The sequence below is a fragment of the Penicillium odoratum genome (assembly GCF_028828045.1).
Source record: "Penicillium odoratum strain IBT 22623 chromosome Unknown utg000004l_segment0_segment0, whole genome shotgun sequence".
NCBI classification, from domain to species: domain Eukaryota; kingdom Fungi; phylum Ascomycota; class Eurotiomycetes; order Eurotiales; family Aspergillaceae; genus Penicillium; species Penicillium odoratum.
Genome location: NW_026643146.1, coordinates 3110007 through 3133787, shown reverse-complemented (window position 1 = coordinate 3133787; position 23781 = coordinate 3110007). Strand labels below are relative to the sequence as shown.

The following is a 23781-nucleotide window of genomic DNA, read 5'->3' as shown; positions in this document are numbered from 1 at the left end:
GGGAATTAGGCGAGCGTGTTCGCCGTTAGAACCTATCAAATCCCCCAATTGATTGGTTCTTTCATGCTGATTGTTCAAACTATAGACACTAACCGCATCTCGATAGGATCAATGTTTAATGTAGCGGGGAAATTACCAACGTGGGACAGGCCGCGTGTCCACATGATCCCTGTCATAGATCAAAAGCCCGAAATTGCTGGAAAATGGATCTTTCAGAGACCCATCCCACAAGGCGATGATGATATTTTGCCCAGGAACTCATTGCTATTTAGGTTCATCCGAAATTTCCATAGAAGCACATTTAATCCCAGTATTCATGTAGGCGGACTCCGTGTCATTTTCTCATTTTTCTTTCAACTTTGAAGCTAGAAAGGAACGCCACTGCCAAGTAATCTGCATTGTTGATAGCCCCGCATGAAGCTAGGCCTTGAAACGGGCCTGACAATCCAGGAACTGGAAAACTTTGATTATTGAGACGTATCAAGACGTATCAATAAACATTGAATCTGGGTCAGACATGATTCATATAACTATTTCATTTAGTTACTTGACTATTTGTACGTTCTCCGTAACTTGACCATGATTTGACAAGTTGAATCCCGACCTCCACTTTTGCCTTAAACGGGACGCGTCATTGTTGTCCCTGGGTCCAAGCGTCTTAATATCCACCTTTCTCTTACCGAACAGGTTTTTCCCTTTGAGCTATCTGTATAAGTCTAGACTCAGGCTATCACCTCTTTCAAGTTCATTTACCATTAACATGGGTCATGTCGGTTGGTCAATTGGTGCAGAAAGACGGTCTTGGTGGGGTTTGAAAATTTGAATAACCGGGCATCTGGTCTAGATGCCTGTAAGGCGACGAAGAGATTTTCCTTTCAATTTCCCTCAAAGGATCGACATCGATACATTAAAGCAGGTTTGTAGCAAATTAGGCTCTAAATACGGTTAGCCAATGTTATCTGCGTGCCTGATCATACCTAAAATCTAGGATGTGATACGCCTAAACCATGCATCCGATCGTTTTTGCCAAGGCATCACAATAGGTGCCTGTCACTATATGCATAACAGTATTACGATTCGTTTGCATTTCTATAAGAACAATCTCTCATCCCTGATAACTTAAGTGAGTATAAAGTTAAGAAGGTGATGATGATGATGATGATGGTGATCTATTAACCTGATGCTGCCTAGCTCTGGTCGCCGTGGCAATGCAGGCGCTTCGTCGTCCGAAGCAAGAATATGCCCAACGCCAGTGAATCCCACACACAGTAAGGAATGGCTATGCGTAAAGGAAATAGATATGATACTACCCAGACAGGTAAAGATGAAGCCGAAATAGAGCCGAAAATGCCAAGCAAAGTAAACCCCGCTGAAAAGAACGTCGCTATCGCTATGTAAAATGCCTTGATATCCCCGATATCCTCCTGTATATCTCCTTCTGCATTTATCAACTACTGTCGTTGTGATCGATATCTCAGTTATCGCTCACTCTGGTGTTGGATACGCATCATCTTCACCCCTTGCCCATTGCGGTAACTCCTGGTGTGATGGTTCAGTTGCTTCTTCGGGCTCGATATCACATTGGCGAAACCGCCCGAGAAGACCATTTGATAACATAGATCCGGCGACATAGCGAGTCGCCTGCGGGTGAGACATGATTGCCTCATAATCCATCAGGCTCTGTAGGTCCGTCCTCTTGACCTTCTCCATAAACGTCTTCCTTAGGAATTGAGAAATGCAAAGTTGAAAATGAAATATCTATACCCTTGGGCAAGACGTGAGTGAAAATGCAAAATAAGTTAAGACTTCACTCCTCTACTATGTGCACTTATCCATCGGTACAACCTGCTTTATAAGGGTTGTCGACAGTTGATCTATCATACAGGGGACAAAGCCCCTACATGGTGTACGCACAAACAAAAAGGAGAAAATTTAGGGAGAAGGAAGAATGGGTGAGAAAAAGAGAGAGAGGAGAGAGGGAGGAGGGGGGGGGGGGGGTTTAGGAGAGGGATCAGGTGATCCCTCTAATGAGATTCCCTAGTTTTCCAGTTGGCTTTCTTTGACATTCAAAAGTAGTGTCAAGCATTTCCCGTTGGAAAACACCATCCACTTACCAGATTACGCTGATGTCACAATTATATGGTTTATGAGACCTTAGAACTGCGTGATTCAAAGCGATTATGACGTGAATACGAGTTATATATATATGCGAGTCAAGAGCTACGCAGGAACGCTACACTACTAAATTCTCAAGCACAGTTCAAAGATAAAAAAATGACGCCATCTATCTCCCAAGCCGTTACAAATATCACCGTTCCTATCAAAAACGGCGTTGGATCTGCCGAGGGCAAACCCAAGATAAGAAGAGTGATCGAAGAAGAAGGGGGAAAGACTACTGCCAGCGTGTGCCCAGACCCGTCTATATGAGATTATGTTCTTGTACTCATAACCTTGGTATTTTAGTATCCGCACTATCTTCCAACCTGGGATCATGGCGAGAAATTTCCCCCTCTTGAACCGTTTACTCACGTCGATCACGGCAAAAACGCCGACCATAGCTTTAAGGATCTCCTAGCTGAAGGATCCAAAATCCAAAAACTCACTCCAACCGTCGGTTCCGAAGTCACAGGCATCCAGCTGAGCAAACTCAACTCCGCCGGAAAAGACCAGCTCGCTCTTCTAGTCGCTCAACGCAAGGTCGTCGCCTTCCGAGACCAGGACTTTGCAGACCTATCAATTCAAGAGGCCTTGGACTTTGGTGGTTACTTTGGTCGACACCACATCCACCCCACGAGTGGGTCTCCGGAGGGATATCCTGAGATTCATCTCGTTCATCGCAACAATAACGCGTGGGAGTTTGATCAGTACCTTGCTGAGAAGAATAGTAGTGTATCATGGCACTCGGATGTGACCTACGAGCAGCAGCCCCCTGGAACCACGCTGCTGTATCTTCTTGATGGTCCCGAAGTGGGTGGGGATACTGTTTTTGTGGATCAAGTTGAAGCATACAAGCGACTTTCCCCGGCAATCCAGGAGCGACTGCATGGACTGAAGGCCGTGCACTCTGGATTTGAACAAGCTGAAAATAGCCGAGCTCGTGATGGTGTTGTGAGACGAGAACCAGTAAAGAATGAGCATCCTCTTGTTCGGACTCATCCGGTAACCCGGGAAAAAGCGCTCTTTGTCAACGCTGGTTGTAAGTATAATTGTTCTCATTACCCAGTATTCTTTTATGCTTCAGGCTGATAGGGAAATAGTCACTCGCAGTATCGTGGGACTGAAGAAAGAAGAAAGTGACGCTCTCCTAGCATTCTTGCTGGCTCATGTCGGCCGAGGTATTGACTACCAGGCTCGCATTCGATGGGCCCCTAAGACTGTTGTCATTTGGGATGTAAGTTATTATCATCGATAAAGACGCCATTCTTGAACTAATCTATGTACAGAATCGCGTGACTGCCCATTCTGCGATTATTGACTGGACGACTGGCGAGCGCCGTCATTTGGCACGAATTACCCCGCAGGCCGAACGCCCATACGAAACGCCCTACATTCCGGAAAGTAAATCACACGAGGCAAACTAGGCAAGCAATATTTCATCTTACTTCAGCCGTGAATGAGATTGGAGCTGTATGTAAATCTTGGCGCCAATAGGCCCCAAGCGGGGAAGATGGAAGATGACTACAATATGTAGGCTGACAGCTTCACACAAAACGTATGTGATATTGGGTATGGGGGGAGAAAAGAGAGAAGGAGCAGAAGATCTAGAGGATATCCCCCCAGACCCAAAACTAAGCTAGTCCTAAACGGGATGCCAGCGCTGCTCAGGTCACATGATATGACCCAGGGACACCGACAGTAAACAAAGAATCCAGTATTATTTTCAGAGTGACAGTCTGTGCCGATAACAAATACAACTTTTCCTTGATGATATATTGCAACATCAGTGTCTAATGTGACACAAAATACCCTGCATAAAGCTACTTTTAGAGATACATCTTTCAAAATTGATCTTGAGACTTTAATGCTTGTGCGACAACGATTTATCATATTTGTCTCGAGTATATCGGGTTGTTTACGCTGGCATGGGCATATCCCATTTCTCTGTCTTGGAGCCTTTTTTTCTCTCCATACCACTCCATATTATGATCTTTCGTGCTTTTCGATGTAAAATTCACGTATCACCTCCAACAATATTCATTACTTGATAGATTACTCTATATAATGGCTTCGTCCCGTCTTGGCTTAACCAGATCCGATATGACAATAGTCTTACCGAGAAAAGCGGAAGTCAATTCTATTCAAATGTTAGTTGGTCATGTTGAATTATAGGCTTGTGTCCACAAACCTCTTATTAGTCATGATAGGGGTTTCACGTAGGTAGTCTTCCCTTTGCTCGCTTGTCATTGCATCCCACTTCGCTGCGTTACGCCTGAATCTTCATTAGCACCTATAATAAGATCAAATGCGAAGAGTACATACTTGTTGCACCAATCGTAGTAAAACTTCGAACCAATGAACAAAAACAGACTGACCACCGCCAGTGCAATAAGGACTTTGTTTCCATGTTTATAGTATGGCGCATCGTGGGTTCGATAGACCTACAGTAGTTAGTAAATACTCAGAGTCATAAGTTGCAATAGCTCACATTAGCGCCCGCAATAGAACTGATCTGAACAGACATGTTGTATAATGCGGTAGCAACAGTCCGAGTTCGTACAGAGCCCGCATTTCGTGATGTCAAAGCAACGATGACCGGATGTATACTCGGACTTCCGACAAGAAGAGTCAGAATAGCGAATCTAGGCCACGGTAGCTTTTTCTCAGGCAAAACTTCCAATGCGATCAGAAGAACAAGATTCCACACTTCCACCGCGGCACCAGAAAGTAACCGCTGCTGAGTTCGCTCCGCAATCCACGTAATGGATGCGAGACCGATGATCCCAACAACAGCAGCCGGAATCGCCAACAAATTTGTCTGAAAGGTCCCGAATCCAGCTTGTCTCAATTGTAGCGTGAGATAGTTCGTAGCTGGGGTCGAGGGAATCATCCAAATCAATCCAAGAAAATAAATCGGCCACATGTGGTAGTCTTGGATTGACTCCCATAACAACTTCGGCGTAACAGCTTGTCGGTTGTGCATGGTTCCCTTACTTGGGTCGTCACGAATGACTCGATTAACAATGATTTTTTCCTCGTGCTCCGTGAACCATCCATCTCTGCCGCGCCATCCTCCTTTTGTTTGGACCGGAGAAGCGGGCATCCAGAACACAGCGATGATTCCAATCACTCCAGTTATCAGACCTTCAAAGGCAAACAGATATCGCCAGGCGCCCCCATCATCGGAAAGTCTGATATGGAGGAACCCGAAAGCCAAAAATGCACCGATAACTCCAGTCAAGGTCAACGAGATCCAGAAACAAGCGAGTCGTTTGGGCAATTCATTGGATTTGTAAAAGAATGACAGAAAGAGGACAGTGTCTGGGATACTAAGTTGAATAGTTAGCTTCTCCAACGAGCAGAAGGATACTAATACTTACAAGCCACCTTCTATTAATCCCAATAAAGCGCGTGTGGCTAGGAACGTGCTTTTTCCTCTGATAAAAGCCTGACATGCTGCAACGATACTCCACAGAATCATTTGAATAGGAATCCAGCGATCGGGTCCCAGTCTCTTGGATATCAACTGAGATGGCATTTCAGCCAGAAGGAAACAGACCAAAAAGATCGTCTGACCCAAGTTGTAGTCGTTACTCGTCATGCGTAAATCGGTCAGGAAAGTACTGGCTAGTGCCTGACCGATATTTCCTCGATCAAGTTGCAAGGCGAAGAATGTCACGCAGGCGAAGGTCAGGACACGATGATCAATCTGTCAGTAGGATATCAGTAAGAGTTGACATCAGCTTGCTGAAAATGACCTACTTTCCTAACGATCTTTCGCTCCTCCTCCTCCGTCCATTCAAATTCCGGGTCCCAGCGATGAATTCCTTCATAGCTATCAATCGGACGGTAGAATTCATGACCCCCCTGGACCTGAAAAGTAGCATTGTCGTAAACTTGAACTTGCTGCGACTCTTGATCCGAATTGTCTGACACACTGACTCCGGGAGAGTCTTTCTGACCGACGGAAACCCGCGCAGTCTTCTCGGCCATGTCTTTAATCGCGATCAAACGAAGGTAATTAGTACGCGCTCTGTATGCTGCCCTTCTGTACAATCATTCGTCATACTTCTAATGGTTTATATATCATTGAATTAGCGGGGTATACATGCCTGGTCACGCAATCCCTTTAGCTCGGCGGTCATCACATCACACATGCAGCCATCAATTGATGTCGTGCCTTCCAGTTGAAATGAGATAATTGTATTAATTATGCTCTCAGATGTCTAGGATTTCTCAATTAATGTGATTCATGTACTTTCATTTCATTGAATTCATTGTTCCAACTTTTGAAGACATTGAAAAGACTTGTACCTCCAGCCTTGGGCTGGCATATTAGTCGAATGCAAGTACTAATCAGGTACTTCGATCTACCCCTCTATTCATTGGGTAGACTGCGGACTTTCAGACATTTATTCGAAATTCCGACCTTTCTTTTCTTTCTATTCCGCTATATATGAATTTGGATAGCCCTTTGACAGTTTAACTAATCCGGTAGGAAAAAAGGTAGAATACTGGGTAAGACACTGGATAGAAGACCGAGTAGAGTACAGAGTAGAATAATGAGTGGTATACTGAGTGGGAGACTAAGTATGAGATATTGTAGCAGATTTAGTATCTATAAAACCGAAGTAGGAGCCGCACGAAAGGCGCAACGGAAAGCCCCTAGTCTTGCATCACCGGAGGAATAGAAGACGGAATTTATGCATTTTCTCCGGCTTATCATCTCTACAACGTTGAATGGAAATCATGGCCGGGATTGCGCCATAGCTGGCTAAATATCTAAGAATCCTTTCAGGGTCTTTCAAATGAGGGCGCGCACGCCGGCTATTTCTCCAGTCCCAGACCACCTTGGCACCTTGGCACTTTAACGATATTTACAGGGATAATGATGTGATTGCTGGGCGATTCGACCACCAAGGAACCACAAGCCATAAAACAGAAGCATTGGTAAACTGTTCACGTCTAATACATAGTCTATACTTTTGGACTCGATTACAGATAAGCATCAACACTTTCCAGAGCTCCGATCAAATCTGCATGAAAGAAGCGTCGACTGATGCGCTCTAATCGTGCAGAGCGAGCTTCATGCTTCTCATAAACCTGTCCCTTGCATGAAGTGGCCCCCTTTGCCTTCTCCAAGTCTTCACGAGTTTCTTGTATCTCTATTTCCACTGAAACAGGCTGACCTTCAACCACGGATGGCATAGTAGGATATCCAAAGCCTGCGGCAGAAAGCGCTCGCTTGGTCCACCTATTTTTAATGTTGGCAAAGTGCCATTGCACCTCTGATGGTGCAGCATGGCGGTTGAGTTGATTGCGCACATCAATCAACCCCTGGACACAAGTAACGTCGACATTATTCACAGCCGAAAAGTCAAAAACAATTGCCCGTAGAAGTGGAAGTTCATCCGCGGTATTCCCTGTATTTTTGGGCTTAGGGTCATTCCACGGACGATCGCCTTTCTTCCCAGAGTCCAATGCACATGTACGACGGGTGCTCTTGAGTATGTCCTGCGCCAAGGCATCCAAGTAGTGGCCGACATTGGAGTAACTGAGACCCTCAGAGAAGCGGTAGATGAAAACACCCGGGCGTGGCTTTTCGACATTCCACTGGCGAGGCTTCTGGACATCCGAAATAGGGAAGAAAAGGGGTCTCTGGGTTTCTTCATCTCCGATCCATGTGCGACCAAGAAGTCTTCCAGAAGCCTTGATGTGGCGGAAAAGCAAAATTGCCAGAGATAAGCAAACAGTGACGTAAATGCTATTTTCAATGCGATTGATAATTAAAACGATGAGCCCCGCTGCAAAGACCACGGCATCCAAGGGTGATATAAGCCAAAATTGGTAGATAGTGTTTGGTGCGGCGATCAAATCAGCCACCACATGGATGATCACGGCTGATAAAGAGGCATGAGGGATGTAAGAAAGCATTGGCGTCAGACCGTAGATAGCAATTAGCACAACGGTGGAGCTGATGACACCAGCCAACGGAGTGCGGACACCAGCTTTGGACTGAATGGTGGAGCGGGACAACGAGCCAGTGGAAGGATATCCTCCGACAAATGGGCCGAGGAGATTGGTGATGCCGATGGCTATGAGCTCTTGAGATATGTTCACGGTGTAATTGTTGATACGAGAATAAGATTTGGACGTTGCGACGTGTTCCAGTACCATTACAACGACAGCAGCTGGGAGTTTGGGAAGGATATGTTGGATCATGTCGCTGGAGAGTATAGGAACACCGGCATCTTCCAACCCACGGGGTACGTATCCAACAATTTCGAAGACGGGATCCTCTTGACGATGTATATTAACTATGGCGCTTATCATCGTGAAGAACAAAATGACGAACAATTTCCGCAGGTTCGAGAAAAAGAAGAAAAGTTTGGCGCGCCGTGGATACCTCTGGGCTCCATAATTGCACATCGTGCGGATCCCATATAAAAGGACAAGCGCAGAAAGTCCCATGGCTGCATCATATCCCCTTGCCGAAGGCAGATTCTTAAAAACATTGAGTATGATCTGATATGCAGGGTCATCCAGACTAAAGCTGGCGGTTTCTCCAAGCAGATTCTTGACTTGCCCGGAACATATCAAGATCGCAGATCCAGTCATAAAGGCAGTGATCGATGGAAGAGGAATGAAATCGATGATGAAACCCAACCTGGTCAGACCGAGGAATGTGACGACACCCCCACATATTATAGCAATTGACATGGCGATCTGGGGCGCAGGGGATCCGGGATAGGCGATTTGTACATCTCTGACGATCGCACCAATGACGGTGGATAATACCGCGACGGGCTGTTCTACGTTAAAAATGGCCTCGAATCCTCAATTTGAGCACCTACCCCAATAGTGATGTCTTTGGATGTTGCAAAGATCCAGTAGATCATTCCACCGGTGAAAGATGCGTATAGCCCATAATGAGCTGGTAGTCCCGCTAATTTCGCATATCCCACGCTCTCCGGGATCACGACCGCACTAACCGTTACTCCTGTATTGGGAATATGTAAGTAATGGGATGCGAAGTGGCCAAATCGTTGTCCATACCTGCAATTAAATCACTGAAAAACCATTGTAGATTGTAATGCCCAAGCCACTGGCAGAATGGGAAAAGTCCACGAACATATTGGAGTAGCTGGCTTCTTGACGGGAATGTTTCGTTCAACCAGTCCAAAACTGTGGGATCTAATTCTTGCTCGTCGGAAACTTTACCCAAGGGGTTGAACGGGTCCTGGAGGCCAAGGATTCTTTTAAGAAATCGCACCATCGTGCGGGGGCAATAAATCGAATTCAGGGGAACGCGTAATCAACAATCCGAGAAAGGGAAGGATAGGCTTATATAGCGACATGGTCAAAGAGAGAGTCATATGGGCCAATGGAAAACCAGTTTTTGGATACTAAGGTATGTGTGCCGGTACAACGAGAAGATAAAAGTATATTGGGTTCAATTCGACAGAGGAATGCGAAAGGGAACACGAGCATAATCTATGCCCATGGAGCGAATTTTGAAGTACATGTAGTGACCTATCAAATTAGATGATGGATGGGAACTGCCAGTTCCTGTGGCTCAAATTCCTGGGTCAGACTTGGGTTGCATCGGGTCACACTTGTTCACATAAGAATGTGGCGGTCCCGTGAGGCAGACCGGAAGCCTGAAGAGATGCAGAGTCAGCCCCTACTACATCCCAACATTTAGTCAGAATTGTCAGTTATATGCATGACAACAGTAGAGGGAACACGATGGAGGGAAAAGGGGAGGGAAGACTAATCTATATACTACCGGTCATTTGAGCTCTGGCCAGCATCGTTGGACTTGAAATCAAACATGATGCTGAGCCAACTGCCTACTATGTAAAAAGAGACAGAAATTTGCTTGCATTCCGAGAGAGAGATGAGAAAAGGAAGAAAAGGGGAGACCTGAGTAGAGGAGATTATGTTCATGGAATCCTACGTTAGACCCTAATTGGGTCGATTCACAATCAGGCACCAAGGCATCAATTTATATCGTTCAGTTGGTTAAGACGGGTGAGAACGGGTTGGCGTCACCTGGAAGTACGACTGTTTCTGGACGTGGTGATCGGATATTTTTTCATGATTTTTATAATGCTGTAAAGATGGAGAGGTTCATATATGTCGCTAATGTTAGTCTTACCGGTGAAACTGCTATTATTGTCTGATTTGTCTGGTTTGAAGAGATAACGCGCTCACGACCTTTTGATGTTGTTTTCTTTTGATTATACATACCCAATACAGCCTATCATTCATTAGGACTTATTGCGATTTGTTCAAATAAAGACCTCTGGGCAGCATAAGTCAGGAAGAACTCTACTGCTGTTAAACAAGTAGCTGGAGATTGATCATTCGTTATTATACCATTCTTCAACTGATCTATCAATGCTAGAATCCCCAGTTGAAGTAATCATGAATAGAAAATCATGTTGCAAAGTCATAATCGACATACACCCTATACACCCTAACGAATATACTACGTATGGCCAAGTATCTGAACGCCAAACTAAACACGCTTTTCTTCGCGCCTTTTTTTCTTCTCCCGTAGGGTATTCGCCCAATCTCCTGCGCCCTTAATGGCCACCTCGGGGGTGTTTTTATAGTTGAGCAAATATCCCTGAATTTCAGCAGCAGTGAACTCATCAGCCGGAATGATTGATGCAAATTCCTTGGCCAGCGTATTTATGCGAGAGCGCAATTCTGTGAGGTAAGTCTGATGCGCTTCTTTCTCTTTCACTTCTATTTCCAGCAACTCTAGGCTCTTGCTCCGTGTATGTCCATTGGGGGTGGAAAAACTGTTAGCGAGCTTCGAATTCCCGTTTTTGGTGCGCTGGGCAGCGGACGTGCGAGGAGAGTCCCCATCCATTGCCATATAGATTGAGCTGAAGAGCTCCTCGATGGCCATCTTGCTGGCATATCCAAAGGCAACCCTCATATCCACTCGGCCAGGGCGAAGGAGTGCTGCGTCTAGCTTCTCCGGGTGGTTCGAAGTCATCACGAGAATACGTCCCTCGCTGGCAGCGACACCGTCAATCACATTCAACAGGCCTGACAGGGTGATTCCATCGGCCTTGTCAGTACTAACAGCTTCCTCAACGACGATGGCATCGACCTCCTCGGCGGGAACCTCCTCGAGGTCGGCGTCATCCTCGCTCTCTTTAGAATCGATATCTGCAATGGTCTTACCACGGGTCTTGGTGATCCCAGCCGTGTCAACATCCTCAAGAAGGACGATACATCTGTTTGGCAATTCGGAGAACAAAGAAGCAAGGCTCTCTTCGTCAAGAGACTTGGAGTTCAGATTGAGAAGGTAAAGCTTCAGGCCAAACAGACCCGCCGCAGCGAAGCATAGACTGGTCTTTCCTGTACCAGGGGGACCGTGTAGAAGATATCCACGTCGATATGGAATCCCACGGTTCGAGTACCAGCGACGGGTACGCGGATGAAGATACTCTTTGATATCGTCAATGAATTCGTCCTTCTGCCGTGGGTCGAGCACAACCGTCGACAGCGGCCGCGGCGACCGGGCCATACACCGAGCCCAGTCCCATGCACCACGGGAATAGTAGCGGTTAGTACCACGGTAGATGATCGTGCGGTTCCCATCCCGCTGCACATATGCCTGCTGTGCCTCGTTCAAGACAGTTCGAAGGATAGATGCATCGCGACCGAGACAAGAAAGGTAGAGTCGCTCATTATTCAAGACGTATCTGTGGCTGCTGGTCTGATGCCTTCGCTCTAGCATCAAGGGCCTCCTCTTATACCAGAATATATGACGGCCCTGGGATGGAGTAAAGCGAAGGGGCTTGTACTTGTCGCGACTCATGACCTTGGCCCAGTATTCATCCCAGGAGACGCCATCAGCGCTACCGGGCTCATCCCACTCGCCATTATCCTGGTCTGGGTTGTTGTCATCATCCTCAGATTCCCCCTCGCTGCAGTAGCCGTTGGACTTCACACCAGCAACAAAGCGGTTGGTGCGTTTCATGTGTGGCTGTCGTGAGATCCAGTACATGAAGTAGTTGAATGTTTCATCGTCCAAGCGAATCTCTGCAGTGGAGACCAGATACTCCTTGACAAAATCGCTGATGTATGAAATGGCATATTTGGTGGCAGCACCAACCATAACCAAAAAAATCAGTTGTTGGAGATAAGCTGCGAGATCGATCTTGAGGTATGATAGCAGGAAGCGTGAGACTAGCGAGTATCCTGGGATCATGGCATCTAGGAAGAGCGTCTCATGCGAGGAGATACCTGTCCGTTCAGACAGAGGGATTGTTTGGTTGGAATCCATGATCCGAATTTAGGTCCGTAGTTTGTAAATTGAAAGTGTGAAGAGGAAGCGAGAAAAAAAAAAGTAAGCTGAATGTGAAGAAGTAAAGACTCGGGAAGAAACAGCAAGTCCAATAGCAGAGTATTGAGAAGAAAGAGAGAGTGATAATAGGAAGGAGTAAGGGACTGAGCAAACCTCAAGCTTATAAATGCCCAGGTGCCTGTGCTGATATGTACAAATATTTGAAGGCGAGTAAAATGGCTTTTTTATACGTAAGTTAGCAAAAAGAGCCTCATTCCCGAAGAAAGCCTTGCGGGCGCCCAATTGGGTGTCCGAGCCTTGCTTGATGGCTGCCTGCCTGTAGTACAGTTTGACTCGTGCATGACTCGAGTGGCTTGGACCCAGTGATCTACTGATTTGGCCTCAGATACGTCATTTAAAGCGAAAAAAAGCCGAGTGATCACAAGGCTAATATGAATGAGAATAAAATCAAGAAAATGAAACAAAAAAGACTCGAAAAGAAGAGCAAAAAAAGAAATCTCTCCCTCGGGGAATCGAACCCCGGTCTCCCGCGCGTATCAGTGTTAATGACAAGCGGAAATCATGACCCCTAGACCAAGGAAGATAAGATAGTCGAGTTTCCGCTCGACCACTTGGTACTGGTTGATGTGGGATTCCCCGGCTTTGGCTACATAACCGAAATCTTTAGCTCAGCAACGCATTCCACATCATGCATCATCAATCAAACTGTTGATTGTCTCTGCGTAAGCTAATTTGAACAGAATCAGTAATAAATTTTGAAATTTCTCGGAACTTATGGAAGCATGCGAATCATACATAGACCATGAACCTAGACTCACCTATATATGGTAAACCTTAGAACCTGGATGTCTCCAATGATTGGGGCGAGGACGTTATGTATGGTGGCACGGTCCTCGGGTTGTAGAGAACTTCCAAAGGGTTGCACAAAAGTACTATGTATTATCTACTCTAGAGGCTTATAAACATGGGTATCTCGGAAATCTTGGCCAGTAAGCCGGCCGAATTAAAATGGAATATGATGTAGCAAACGCATTCCGCCAGCCACTATGCGCCTTGCGGGTGGTTGGCCTGCTCAGCCGAGACCAATTCCCCCGCCCACTCCTTCCATTCTTCCAATTTGTCCACCAGGGAGCCCCACCATGAAGTTTTGTCGTGGCTGTTGGGGTCTGATGTAGGCGGTTCCTCAGTTGGGGCATCTGATGCGGGACTCGTTGGCTCTGGTGAAACAATAACAGTTGAGGCTGGCTCGGGTGGATCTGATGGGCGTTCCATAGGCGGCACGTCCTTGTCCGAATGAAGCCCGACTGGGTGAAGGGGAAGTCGAAGTGTCCCGTTATTCGGATGTGGGTCAATGCCCAGGGAATCACAAACAATATTGTATACCTCAATGTTTTCTACGATAGGTTAGCTGATACGTCTCGAATCTGGACCAAGAAAACTTACGGAATGCATCCAGGCGGCTGTTGGGAGTATGGGGAAACGCTGGACCCCGCGCGATGAAAATCGCCCGCATCAGCGGGTGTTCATGGTCATAGCCATGGATACCCATTGGGTGATAAACTTGTCCTGTTTTCAGCGCTTCAACCGCATCAAATTCAGGGCGTTCCACAATAGCCCACCCAGCCTTTGGAATAACCCACAGCGGGGCAATGCGATCGTTGTATTTGAAATGGTAGCGCTCAGGCATGTTTTCTCGGGTATAGAACTCAAAAGCGTGCGCATAATCGGGCGCCACCTTCTCAAGCTGAGCTTGCAGCGTTGCTAGATCTTCCGGTCGCTTGGGCCGAATGCCGCGGGATGGCCATCCATCCAGGTGAGCCACCAGATCAAGGTCAATGATATCCTCCAGCTGAATGAGGCGTTCGGTGGAGGTTGTAGCCATGCCGTGGTCTGAAACAACCACAATGTTGACCACGTCCGTGAGATTGCGGCTTTTGAGACCAGCAACAATACCTCCCACCATCTCGTCGGCGTGTGAGATAGTGGTTCGAATTTCAGTGCTGTTGGGTCCATAGTTGTGACCGTCTCGGTCAACATCCGGCACGTAAGCTGCAATGAACTGGGGTCGCGTTGGCAACAATTGCGATTCGTCCTCTGCACCGGGCAGATCAAGAAGCTCCAAGACACGGTTGACCTTGCGGGACAAAGCCTCAGTTCCGTTATACTTATCCAAATAAGTTGGCTCCGGGGTTCCAACATGAGCCTCTGACCCTGGCCACATGTGAATACCACTCTTGACGCCCTGTTTCTCTGCCGTCACCCATAACGGCTCAGCATTCCACCATTTTGGCAGCATACTGACTGACGGATGCGTGTAGTAGAATTCTTCCTCCAGGTCTGGATCCCAAAATGTATTCCCCACAATCCCATGGCTCTCGGGATATAATCCTGTGACAAGTGTAAAATGGTTTGGGAAGGTCACGCTGGGGAAGCTGGGATTCATGTATTGAGGCGAGACGCCGTCCGCGACCAGTGAACTAAGCGCTGGTGTCAGACCGCGGTCAAGGAAATCTGCCCGAAATCCGTCGAGGGAGATAAGAATGGTTGTCGGGGCGAATAGTGCTGTGCCATTAGACAGGAGGGGTTTTGAGAGGACTTGTGCAGCTCGGAATCCGGTGGAGGCTTTGTATGCGCCGAGAACGAGGATAAGGAAAAGGACGACAATGAGAGCGAATATGAATAAATATTTACGCCATGATAGTCTGGATGGCTAAAAGAAGAACAAAGTTGACATTAGCATTGAGAATGAATGAGTGACTGCTGCACTTGACGTACCGGTTCATAGATGTAGTCGTCTTCATCCAAATCTATTGAAGAACCGCTCATCAAGGATTCATCATCGCCAAGCCCTTCTTCCATCTCATACATCAACTCTCCTTCCTCGCTGACCCTCTCTCGACGCGACAATCGGGCTTCCTTCCGCGCTCGTCGCCGTTCCTTCTTTCCAATCCGCACACTGCTTCCGTTGGGGCTGAACATCCTGCGCAACCCATGAGTCGGACCACGTCTGGTCAGCAATTTTTCCAACTCATCTTCATCTTCGAGAACGCCTCGATCGTGTTTGGCGAGCTCTAGGGTGCTGCGGGGGTGACGAAGGAACTCATCATCTTCGGAGTCGGAGTCTTGCTCGGAGGGTGATCGTAATGAGGCTGCATCGCCGTCATAGTTTGCTGGAGATAGAAGTTCAGGGCTTTCTGGGCGCAACATGGCGGGCGTATGAGCCACGACACGAATGCATCGAAGCTGGGGAGAAGCAGCGTTGTAGTTGAATCTCGAAAAAGGGAGATCGGCGGGCCGGGATTAACCCGCCAAGACCATTTGTATGTTTCTCCCCATGTCTCAGGCGATTTCAACTTCAAATGCTGAGACTAAATGTTAAGAACATGGATTTTGTCAAATTGTCTCTCCAATCACAGTGGATGCCTCTTTTCAAATTTAAATATTCTCTTCCAATCGAACAGTAAATCAAACCGAGTTGCTTCACGTACAATGTATAAATGTATTACCATCAGAACAATACTGTACTTCACTCCTGACTCTCAAATCTAAGACATCCTGAAAGCCATTATTGACTATTGATGATAGATCATGCTCGCGCCTTGTATGATGGCCTTGGAATAATGATGATCATACCTTCGCTTTGAATCTGAACACAGAGTCTATTTCCATTTCCATCTTTCATCTCAGGATGTGCGAGTTGACGCAAATGACAGCTCTATGAGAAATCTTTCGTCATGGGCATGCGCTTTTGCATTCCACAACATTGAACATGGACTTTAAGGTTGCAGATGTCAGCTTCAGTACGGATGGTTCTGAATTTGGTAGGGGTACTGATGTAAACAGAAGGTTCCGGATGCAGTATCGCAGTGCTATGCTCAAGCTGCGAACCCTTGAAGTCCACATGGGCAGTCGCTATTGTCTCAAGGCTAGGACAATGAGCCGCCAGACCTTATGGTATACAGAGCCTTCAAATGTTGTGACTGTGACCTCAGGAAGTCTTGACCTTTTGGCCCGAGACAAGTTCCGATGTTATTGCCCTTGTACAACTTGACTGTGGAGCAAACTCGTCAAGAGACAGTTCTATCTCTTTAATCCTGTCGCTTACCACCCAGAGGGCTTCTAAGAAAATTGAATTCCTAGTTTTCAGCTATCGTAAGATATACTGACAATTGGATCTACGAGTCTTGATTCCTATTTCCTACCAGGGTAAATGGTTGAGCTTCTCCCCACCCATTGTTCTCTGGCCGCATTCCCTCGCGGATGCAGATCCCCCCCCCCCCCACAAACACGCGCCGTTTTGGATCCCTCAGAGCAGAAAATGCAATTGTTCTTTCCTCCACATGTCGATCGTCGAAGAATTCCCCGTTGGTGCAGTGACGGGGGCAGAGACGATGTTTCCGCTTGCGAGCCAAACGCCTTCCTATTCGGGAGAACACGTGACCTACATCTGCCCTCAGCAAGACCAAGTCTGCAAACACCATAAACACCGCACAGCCTTCCTCGTCTCTGACTCGGTGGAAGTCTATGGTGTAGGTCCCAAACCGTACCATGGTTCCACAGTGGATTATGAGCTTTGAGCGGGTACCCAGAGTGACATCAAAATGTCCACCCCGGATGCGGAAATCCCCAAGATTGCAAATCTCGTCTCGCCGTTGCGCCGGGGTTCCCATCAAGGGCAGAGAGGCACAGGCAATCATAGATAGGAACATATGGGTCCGAGAAAACCTTGATGGAAAATTTCCGTTCTCCTTCGTTATATGTCATCATCTACTTGCCTTGATATCCCTAGACACGCCGGATTGAGACAGCTTCTCGGTCTATAAGAACGTCTTCCTCATCTCTTTCCTTCACAGCTTTCCAACGCATTGATATCTTTTTCATCTAGGTGTGTTTGGATATCTTCATTGAAAGATAACAGCTTATACTAATCTTCCTCAGCACGCTTCGTCATTCGTTAGACAACCGCTTCCAGCTTTATCCACCCAAAAAATAAAAATGCACTTCACTACCTCCGTGGCTATTCTCGCCGTCGCCGCTGGCGTTCAGGCTGCCAAGCGTGCTGAGCCCCCTGTCCATGAGAAGTTCGCTCGTGCTGTTGACCCAACCGGTGCCGCCGGTACTGCTGCTGCCGGTACTGCTGCTGCCGGTACTGCTGCTGCCGGTACTGCTGCTGCCGGTACTGCTGCTGTCAACACCGCTACCCACCCCATCGTGACTGGCGGTCCCATCAACAACGGCACTACTGGCGGCAACGGCACCGTTGTTACCGGTACTCCCGTTGTCAGCACTCCCCTTATCCACAGCACCCCCGTCAGCGCTGCCACTGGTAAGCCCAGCTCCAGCGCTGGCGCAGGCTCCGGCTCCGGCTCCAGCTCCGGCTCCAGCTCCGGCTCTGGCTCCAGCTCTGGCTCCAGCTCTGGTTCCGGCTCCAGCGCCGGCTCTGCTGCCTCTCCCAGCTCCAGTGGCTTCCACCCCACCAGTGGCGGCTCCAGCGTCGGCCCCATGGGTGCTGCCGGCGCTATTGTCGGTGGTGCTGTCTACGGTCTTATGCTCCTCGCATAAGCGGGTCATCATATCTAATATTGTGTTTTCCTTTGTTATTTAATGATGGTGTTTAAACTTCTCCTGTCTCCCCATCCTGTCAACCCTGGTTCTTGTTATGGTCTGATCTTGTCTCCATGGCTGCTGTCCGTGGGTCGTTTTCTGAGCATATTGAAGCTGCGGAAACGCAAGATGTTGGAAAAGAGAATGGCGTTCAGGTTGATTTCTAGATCGTGCTCTTCAATATTTTAAGGATGTTGTATGGGATATTTACCGATCTAATATAATTCTAATTTCCAAAAGTTCAGCTTCGGATGATTTTCCACAATAGAGCATTTTATTTTGAGACTTGGAAATGGAATGCCCCTTGACACTTATGCACAGTCCTTTTAGTCCAATCCTGGTCTAAAAAATTGCATCCGAGACTACCTCAGTGAAAATATTTCCTCCAACACAAGGAACCATTTTAAGGTCCACCTTTCTAAATTTCATCTCAGGGTCATAGTTATAGATAGAGTTAAGATCAGGGCCAAAGGGGAGGAACCAGGAAGGTACATCAAAGTATTGAGGGGTTAAGTGAAGCAGATCCAAACTAAGTGGCAGGAACACAAGGAGTAGAAAGAGGTACCTCATGAGTCATTACCTGGAGAACGATGATCATCACCTAGGTCCCAGCCTGATATCCCATCTTTCATAGCAAATTTTCAAATGATGATATATTGACTCAAACCTTATTTCTAAGTGGCAAATGCAACCTTGCTCTTGCGTGTTTGTTTGTCGTAGTCATACATCTATTAATAGTAGTGTTCCAACAGGGCCTAAACTTAAGGTTTTAATTAAGGTTTCTCATCGAGATGAGCATGCAACATCGAGTGAAGTATGACCAAGGGAGTATGCAAGCTATATCACGTAATTTGATGCTTCTAATGTGGATCTACTCAGCCCCTGTATATCGCGTCTAAGAAGTGCCCGAGTGGATTATACCGGTTTGTTCCTTTAGTACTGGTTTTATCACTTGCCCTACCTACCTATGAATACTACTCTGTACTCAAAATCCATGCAATCAAAGTTTTTAGGTCATTAAAAAGCCACTCACTGTTACTACATGATGTTACTTAGCAAACAACTTAATATGAGAATTAATCATATTGCCTGTGCTATGCTGCTCTGCTTACCTACGCTAGGCAATGGCTTCACCAAGTCCTCGCCGAGGCTTTTTGATTTGTCACTCGGAACCGTAGTATCCTACACAGCGAATGGATGTTGAAATTTATCTAGAGAGCATGCCTATATCTGGTATGAAACTTAGAAGGCGATGGCAGGTAAACATGTCCATTCGAAAGTAAGACAAATTTCAAAGTAGTACAGTGGCTTTTCGCATAAGATAATGAAATGGAAAACAATACCACTGAAGCAAAATTTGAATGAGAATAAACATAAGAAATTAATTTTGGCAAGATATCATTCTATGAAGTAGATATCCAATTTACCCACTGACACTCACAACCCCCCGTCCCACCATCAATCCCACCATAAGCCGACGAAGAAGTAGAGTCAGAAGCAGGATTAATCAAAGTCCCTCCAACCGACCGATTCTCAATCTGCAGCTTCGCCTCAGTGAAATTGTAGTGACCATTATCCTCAATCCCATAACAATAAACCCTCTTCTTACCAGCATCGCCACCGTGTCGATCTACAGTCACCGTGACAGGGTACGGGAAAGAACCAGGGCGAGTATAATCCGTCGCAGATGAAGACGACGTAGCCGTTGAAGATGTAGATGTAGATGTAGACGTCGCTGTCGCGGTGGCTGTGGCACTCGTGGAAGAAAGGAGAGAGTAGCCCATACCGGATGGGTTTGTCCAGATCTGGACAAGGAAGCGAGTCTGTGACCAGGTACAGCGTGCTTTGGCTTCTGCTTGGGTGGAGCCACCGTTGTTATCTTCGGAATCATAATCTTCTGTACTATCGTTGAGAGGTGCTTTTGATTGGAGGAAGATGGACTTGTCGAAGTATGTATAGAAACCGTAATGCTCCGATGGCTCTCCTCGGTTATAGAGACGGACTGGCTGGGAGGAGGGGAGTGGGTACAGTGTTACCGCTGCTGCTGAACCATCTGAGTCCTCTGTTGGAGCAGGGATGAGGGATGAAGAATTGGTACCGCGGCGGAAGATATTCGTCGATGACAGATGTGCCGATGACAGGACAGACAGGTAAAAAGGCGTCTCCTCACCAGCATAAGGCTTGGCGTTATCATCTGTTGTATTTCCAAGGAAGGTCTGATCCGCGATACTCGGAGGAGTTGGATCCGCCGTCCAGATGTCACGCTTGGTTGTCGAATTCGAACTACTAGTGGTGTTCGAGGTCTCATTGCGGTAGCGAATCTCAACCCGAAAAGTGGGTTGATTTGCGGCATAAGGTTCATTCTGAGTCTGCTGTGTACCCTTAGGAAGTGCACAGCTCCACAGGGTCTCAATATTGATACACCCAGAATCCTGGATTTGAGCCTCCGTTCCAGCGATTGTCATAATGCCAGTTTGGATAGGCGGATAATTCGTCAGATTGACCCACTGCGACTGAACCTGCGTCTCGTCTCCCTTCTTCGTCAATGTAGTAGCCAGAGCAACCGCCACAACCACAATAATGAGGAAGAACAAGCCGATGAAAAGATACCATCTTCGGCGAAGGCGACCTTCACGCCCGGGGCGTCCAAAGCAGCCCTTTTTGCTGAAACAGCCTCGTCCACGCCAAAGACCACCGACTTTCTTCCCTACGGCATCTTCGCGTTCCAGCCTACGTCGGCGAGCTTCACCAGGCCCTATTTCTCCCGTGGGGTTCATCACTGCCGCCCCTGGAGTCGGGTAGAGATCATGTCGTTCTGGAAGAGGGGCATCTCTGTGGTGCTGTGCATATGCAGGTGCCGGGGCATTGACTTCAGACAGCTGAATGGCCCCAGGTCCACCTGCAGCACGCTGGAAGCCAGGAGAGATAGGCTCTGACGCCTGGGGTGGCCCATGTTGCTCTGGTGGCGCAAGAAGCTCAAGTGTTCTTTCATGCTCTTGTGGTACATCTCGTGGTCTATCTTGGAATTCTTCGGGCATCTTGGTGATATCTGGCTCCTGGGATAGCTCCTCGGAGTGCGACTGAGGAACTGCAGGTCCCACTAGCCATCCTGAAACTGCAGGCTGGGGTTGTTCCTGTGGAGGAAAGAAAGGATTGTTCGAGGGGTACACTGGGATATAACGAGGCATTGCTCTCTCAACTATGACTTGAGCCTGAGGAGGGATTTCGGAAGGCGGTACAGCATAGTGGTAGTTATTGATAATCTGCGGAGGCTGAGCTTGGGCCGGGGGCTCGTGTGGGAAGTAAGGCGCGGGAGCTGAAGTTGCCATCTCCGAATGTGGTGCTTGAGCCGGGGGTTGTGGTGGAATATACGGTTCAGAAGCTGGCTCTGCTTCTCTCATCAAGGGCCCCGGGGGCAAGTAGGGTGCCGGAGCCGGAGCCGGGACTGGGGCTGGCTCTGGTGGACAGATAGCTGGCGCTGGAGCCGACTCCAGGGTGTTGGGTGGAGTAGGATTTGGAATAGGAGGCTCAATAACCAAGTCCCTTGTGTTCTGTGGCATTTCGGGTGGACTCTTCTCATCACCAATTACAGTATCGACTGCAGTGGAAGCCCAAGAAGCAGTACTGCTCGTTGAAACCCGCAAATGTGAGCATTTTGCGCACTCGGAATTCTTCATGGCATCTTGAGAAGGTGTATCCACATCAATGAGCAATCCACGAGCAGCAATCGTAACTTCATCATCCTTTATCTCCGATGGATCATGCAGAAGCTCAGCTTCAGCCAAAGCTAGCCCTCGATCGCCCGTGACGGTTGCCTCGAGGCCTGGCTGGCTTGAAATAATAGTAGGCGGCGTAATCGAACATACATGATTGAAACAGTCAAAATATGGCGTTTTGCTGAACAGCTCATGTGCACAAGCCTGGTAGTACTCTGCCGCTTCGCCCTGAACCCGATTTCCCTGGAACATCATCGACATGGCAGTTTGTCTATTTGGGACTGGCGGGACGGCCTCATCGAGAGAGCGATATTGCTCGAGACCTTTGTTTCTTTCCTGCCACTGATCTACCACGACTGTCTCTGGTGTATCAGGCGAGAAACAAGAAACCTCCTTCTCTTTTTCCTTTATCTTCTCCTTCGCCCGGACTGCTTGTGATATGGGCGTAGATGGACTCGCCCGAGAAAACCATGGGCTGAGTGGAGACTTCTTACTAGAAAGTGTATCCGAACGACCGAGTAAAGGTGAGAGCAATACGTTCCACCATCCTTGAGATTGTGGCCGGCTCGCTTCCGTGTTAACACTCAGCCGATTCAACGGGCTCTGATCATTATCATCGACAACGCGTGAACATTCCTCATCCGGGCTATCATTCTCGAAAATCGTTTCAGCCGAAAGAGACTGGCGCTTCCGTGTCATAGCAGCAAAATGGGCATTTAAATACTCAGCCTCGGTTTGCTTTTTGGACATGGAATGTTCCTTGGGGATGGCAGGAACCGGTGGGATATCAGTCTCACTATCCCAAAGACGTGGTGTGGGTTGAGAATATACGCTGGATGTTGCTCGGGGTCGTGTTCCTTCTAGACTGGCCGTGTCTACAGACCAGGGCGCTTCTTCACAGGCAGGAGTGACGATTATCGAGGGAGTGAGCGGTTGGTCGCCTGCACTGTCGAGTTCCCTTGCTCGATCCGAGGATTCGTGGTATGGAACCGTCAGACCGATCATAACATGACGATCGGAGGGTGATAGACCGGACTCGGATCGATTGTTAGGTCTATTTTCGGCATCTGGGCTGAGAAAGGACACATCGTGATCACTTGGTTCCTGAGGTGGCCCAGTCCGAGGAGCTCTCCTTCGAGAGCCGCTCTTTGTCTTGTCCTTTTGTGCTGAGCGTTCTTTTTCTCGAGCCTTGGATAGTTGTTTCAGATCATTCAAGTCCACAAATGGAGCTGTGATATCATCGAGTTGCCTTTTGGGTGAAGGGGCTGAAAGTGAAAAGTCCGTGACTAAATTGAGGCCGACCGGTTTGGGGGCTTTCTTTTTTTTTGTAATGCCACGCAGGCTCAGCCTTGGGGTATCTCCATAGCCACGATGCGAATTCGAGATATTCGGAGACCGGTTCCCCTCTTTCTGTGACCTCTCGACCTTTTGTCGCGTGGACTTGACCAGGAAATCAAACGGTCGACTCCGTTCCAACTCGTGGTCCTCGGCAGAAGAGCACGAGGAACCCTCCACTTCCTCGGTGATAGGTGATGATAGGGGGAAAGTCGGAACTGGGACCTGCAGTTGCGGCTGCGGTTTCTGTCGTTTGGAGAGCATTTTGTGAATGTTTGATCAAAATACTACACAATAGCGTTTAGTAAGACAGCATAGGCGACTCCATTCACACGACATACCATATGTCCGATGCATGAAGAGTCAAGTAGAGAGGAAGTCGGATTCTGCAGTAGATATCGGAGGAAACAACGCAGTCTCTATTAATATTAATGACTCCTGAAACAATGTAGTCAAAGAAACGCCACGGAAATGCTTTCAATGTCGGGAAGGAGAAGCAACAACAACGAGATAAAGGAATCCGATCGAAGGTCAAAGAGTGAAGATGTGAAGAAGAGAGAAGAGAAAGGAAAAGTCGGGAGATCCGTGAAGAAAAGAGCTTCTGTCACTGTTATGCATGTAGCTTTTCGATCCGAT

General features: G+C 47.6%; 8 protein-coding genes across 8 annotated transcripts; 3 read left to right on the top strand and 5 right to left on the bottom strand.

Moving 5' to 3' along the window:
• Positions 1 to 2274: 2274 nt before the first annotated feature.
• On the top strand, positions 2275 to 3581 carry N7520_005446 (TauD/TfdA dioxygenase family protein; the record flags this gene model as incomplete). The annotated part of the gene is made up of 4 exons (XM_057139380.1): positions 2275 to 2403; positions 2464 to 3196; positions 3258 to 3391; positions 3444 to 3581. The coding sequence occupies 4 exons, from the start codon at positions 2275 to 2277 to the stop codon at positions 3579 to 3581; spliced, it is 1134 nt and encodes a 377-aa protein (XP_056997587.1).
• A 688-nt stretch (positions 3582 to 4269) lies between these two features.
• On the bottom strand, positions 4270 to 6150 carry N7520_005445 (uncharacterized protein; the record flags this gene model as incomplete). The annotated part of the gene is made up of 6 exons (XM_057139379.1): positions 4270 to 4294; positions 4346 to 4429; positions 4480 to 4598; positions 4646 to 5486; positions 5538 to 5866; positions 5920 to 6150. 6 exons carry the CDS (start codon positions 6148 to 6150, stop codon positions 4270 to 4272), a joined length of 1629 nt encoding a protein of 542 aa, XP_056997586.1.
• Positions 6151 to 7152: 1002 nt separating this feature from the next.
• N7520_005444 (SLC26/SulP family anion transporter) lies at positions 7153 to 9433 on the bottom strand (the record flags this gene model as incomplete). Its single annotated transcript, XM_057139378.1, has 3 exons — positions 7153 to 8964; positions 9012 to 9157; positions 9214 to 9433. The coding sequence occupies 3 exons, from the start codon at positions 9431 to 9433 to the stop codon at positions 7153 to 7155; spliced, it is 2178 nt and encodes a 725-aa protein (XP_056997585.1).
• A 1248-nt stretch (positions 9434 to 10681) lies between these two features.
• Positions 10682 to 12469, bottom strand: N7520_005443 (BCS1 and AAA domain-containing protein; the record flags this gene model as incomplete). Its single annotated transcript, XM_057139377.1, has 1 exon — positions 10682 to 12469. The coding sequence occupies one exon, from the start codon at positions 12467 to 12469 to the stop codon at positions 10682 to 10684; it is 1788 nt and encodes a 595-aa protein (XP_056997584.1).
• A 1065-nt stretch (positions 12470 to 13534) lies between these two features.
• On the bottom strand, positions 13535 to 15697 carry N7520_005442 (nucleotide pyrophosphatase/phosphodiesterase family protein; the record flags this gene model as incomplete). The annotated part of the gene is made up of 3 exons (XM_057139376.1): positions 13535 to 13884; positions 13934 to 15200; positions 15266 to 15697. 3 exons carry the CDS (start codon positions 15695 to 15697, stop codon positions 13535 to 13537), a joined length of 2049 nt encoding a protein of 682 aa, XP_056997583.1.
• A 1133-nt stretch (positions 15698 to 16830) lies between these two features.
• On the top strand, positions 16831 to 17067 carry N7520_005441 (uncharacterized protein; the record flags this gene model as incomplete). Its single annotated transcript, XM_057139375.1, has 1 exon — positions 16831 to 17067. One exon carries the CDS (start codon positions 16831 to 16833, stop codon positions 17065 to 17067), a length of 237 nt encoding a protein of 78 aa, XP_056997582.1.
• A 418-nt stretch (positions 17068 to 17485) lies between these two features.
• On the top strand, positions 17486 to 18052 carry N7520_005440 (uncharacterized protein; the record flags this gene model as incomplete). The annotated part of the gene is made up of 1 exon (XM_057139374.1): positions 17486 to 18052. One exon carries the CDS (start codon positions 17486 to 17488, stop codon positions 18050 to 18052), a length of 567 nt encoding a protein of 188 aa, XP_056997581.1.
• Positions 18053 to 19497: 1445 nt separating this feature from the next.
• N7520_005439 (uncharacterized protein) lies at positions 19498 to 23409 on the bottom strand (the record flags this gene model as incomplete). Its single annotated transcript, XM_057139373.1, has 1 exon — positions 19498 to 23409. The coding sequence occupies one exon, from the start codon at positions 23407 to 23409 to the stop codon at positions 19498 to 19500; it is 3912 nt and encodes a 1303-aa protein (XP_056997580.1).
• Positions 23410 to 23781: the final 372 nt, after the last annotated feature.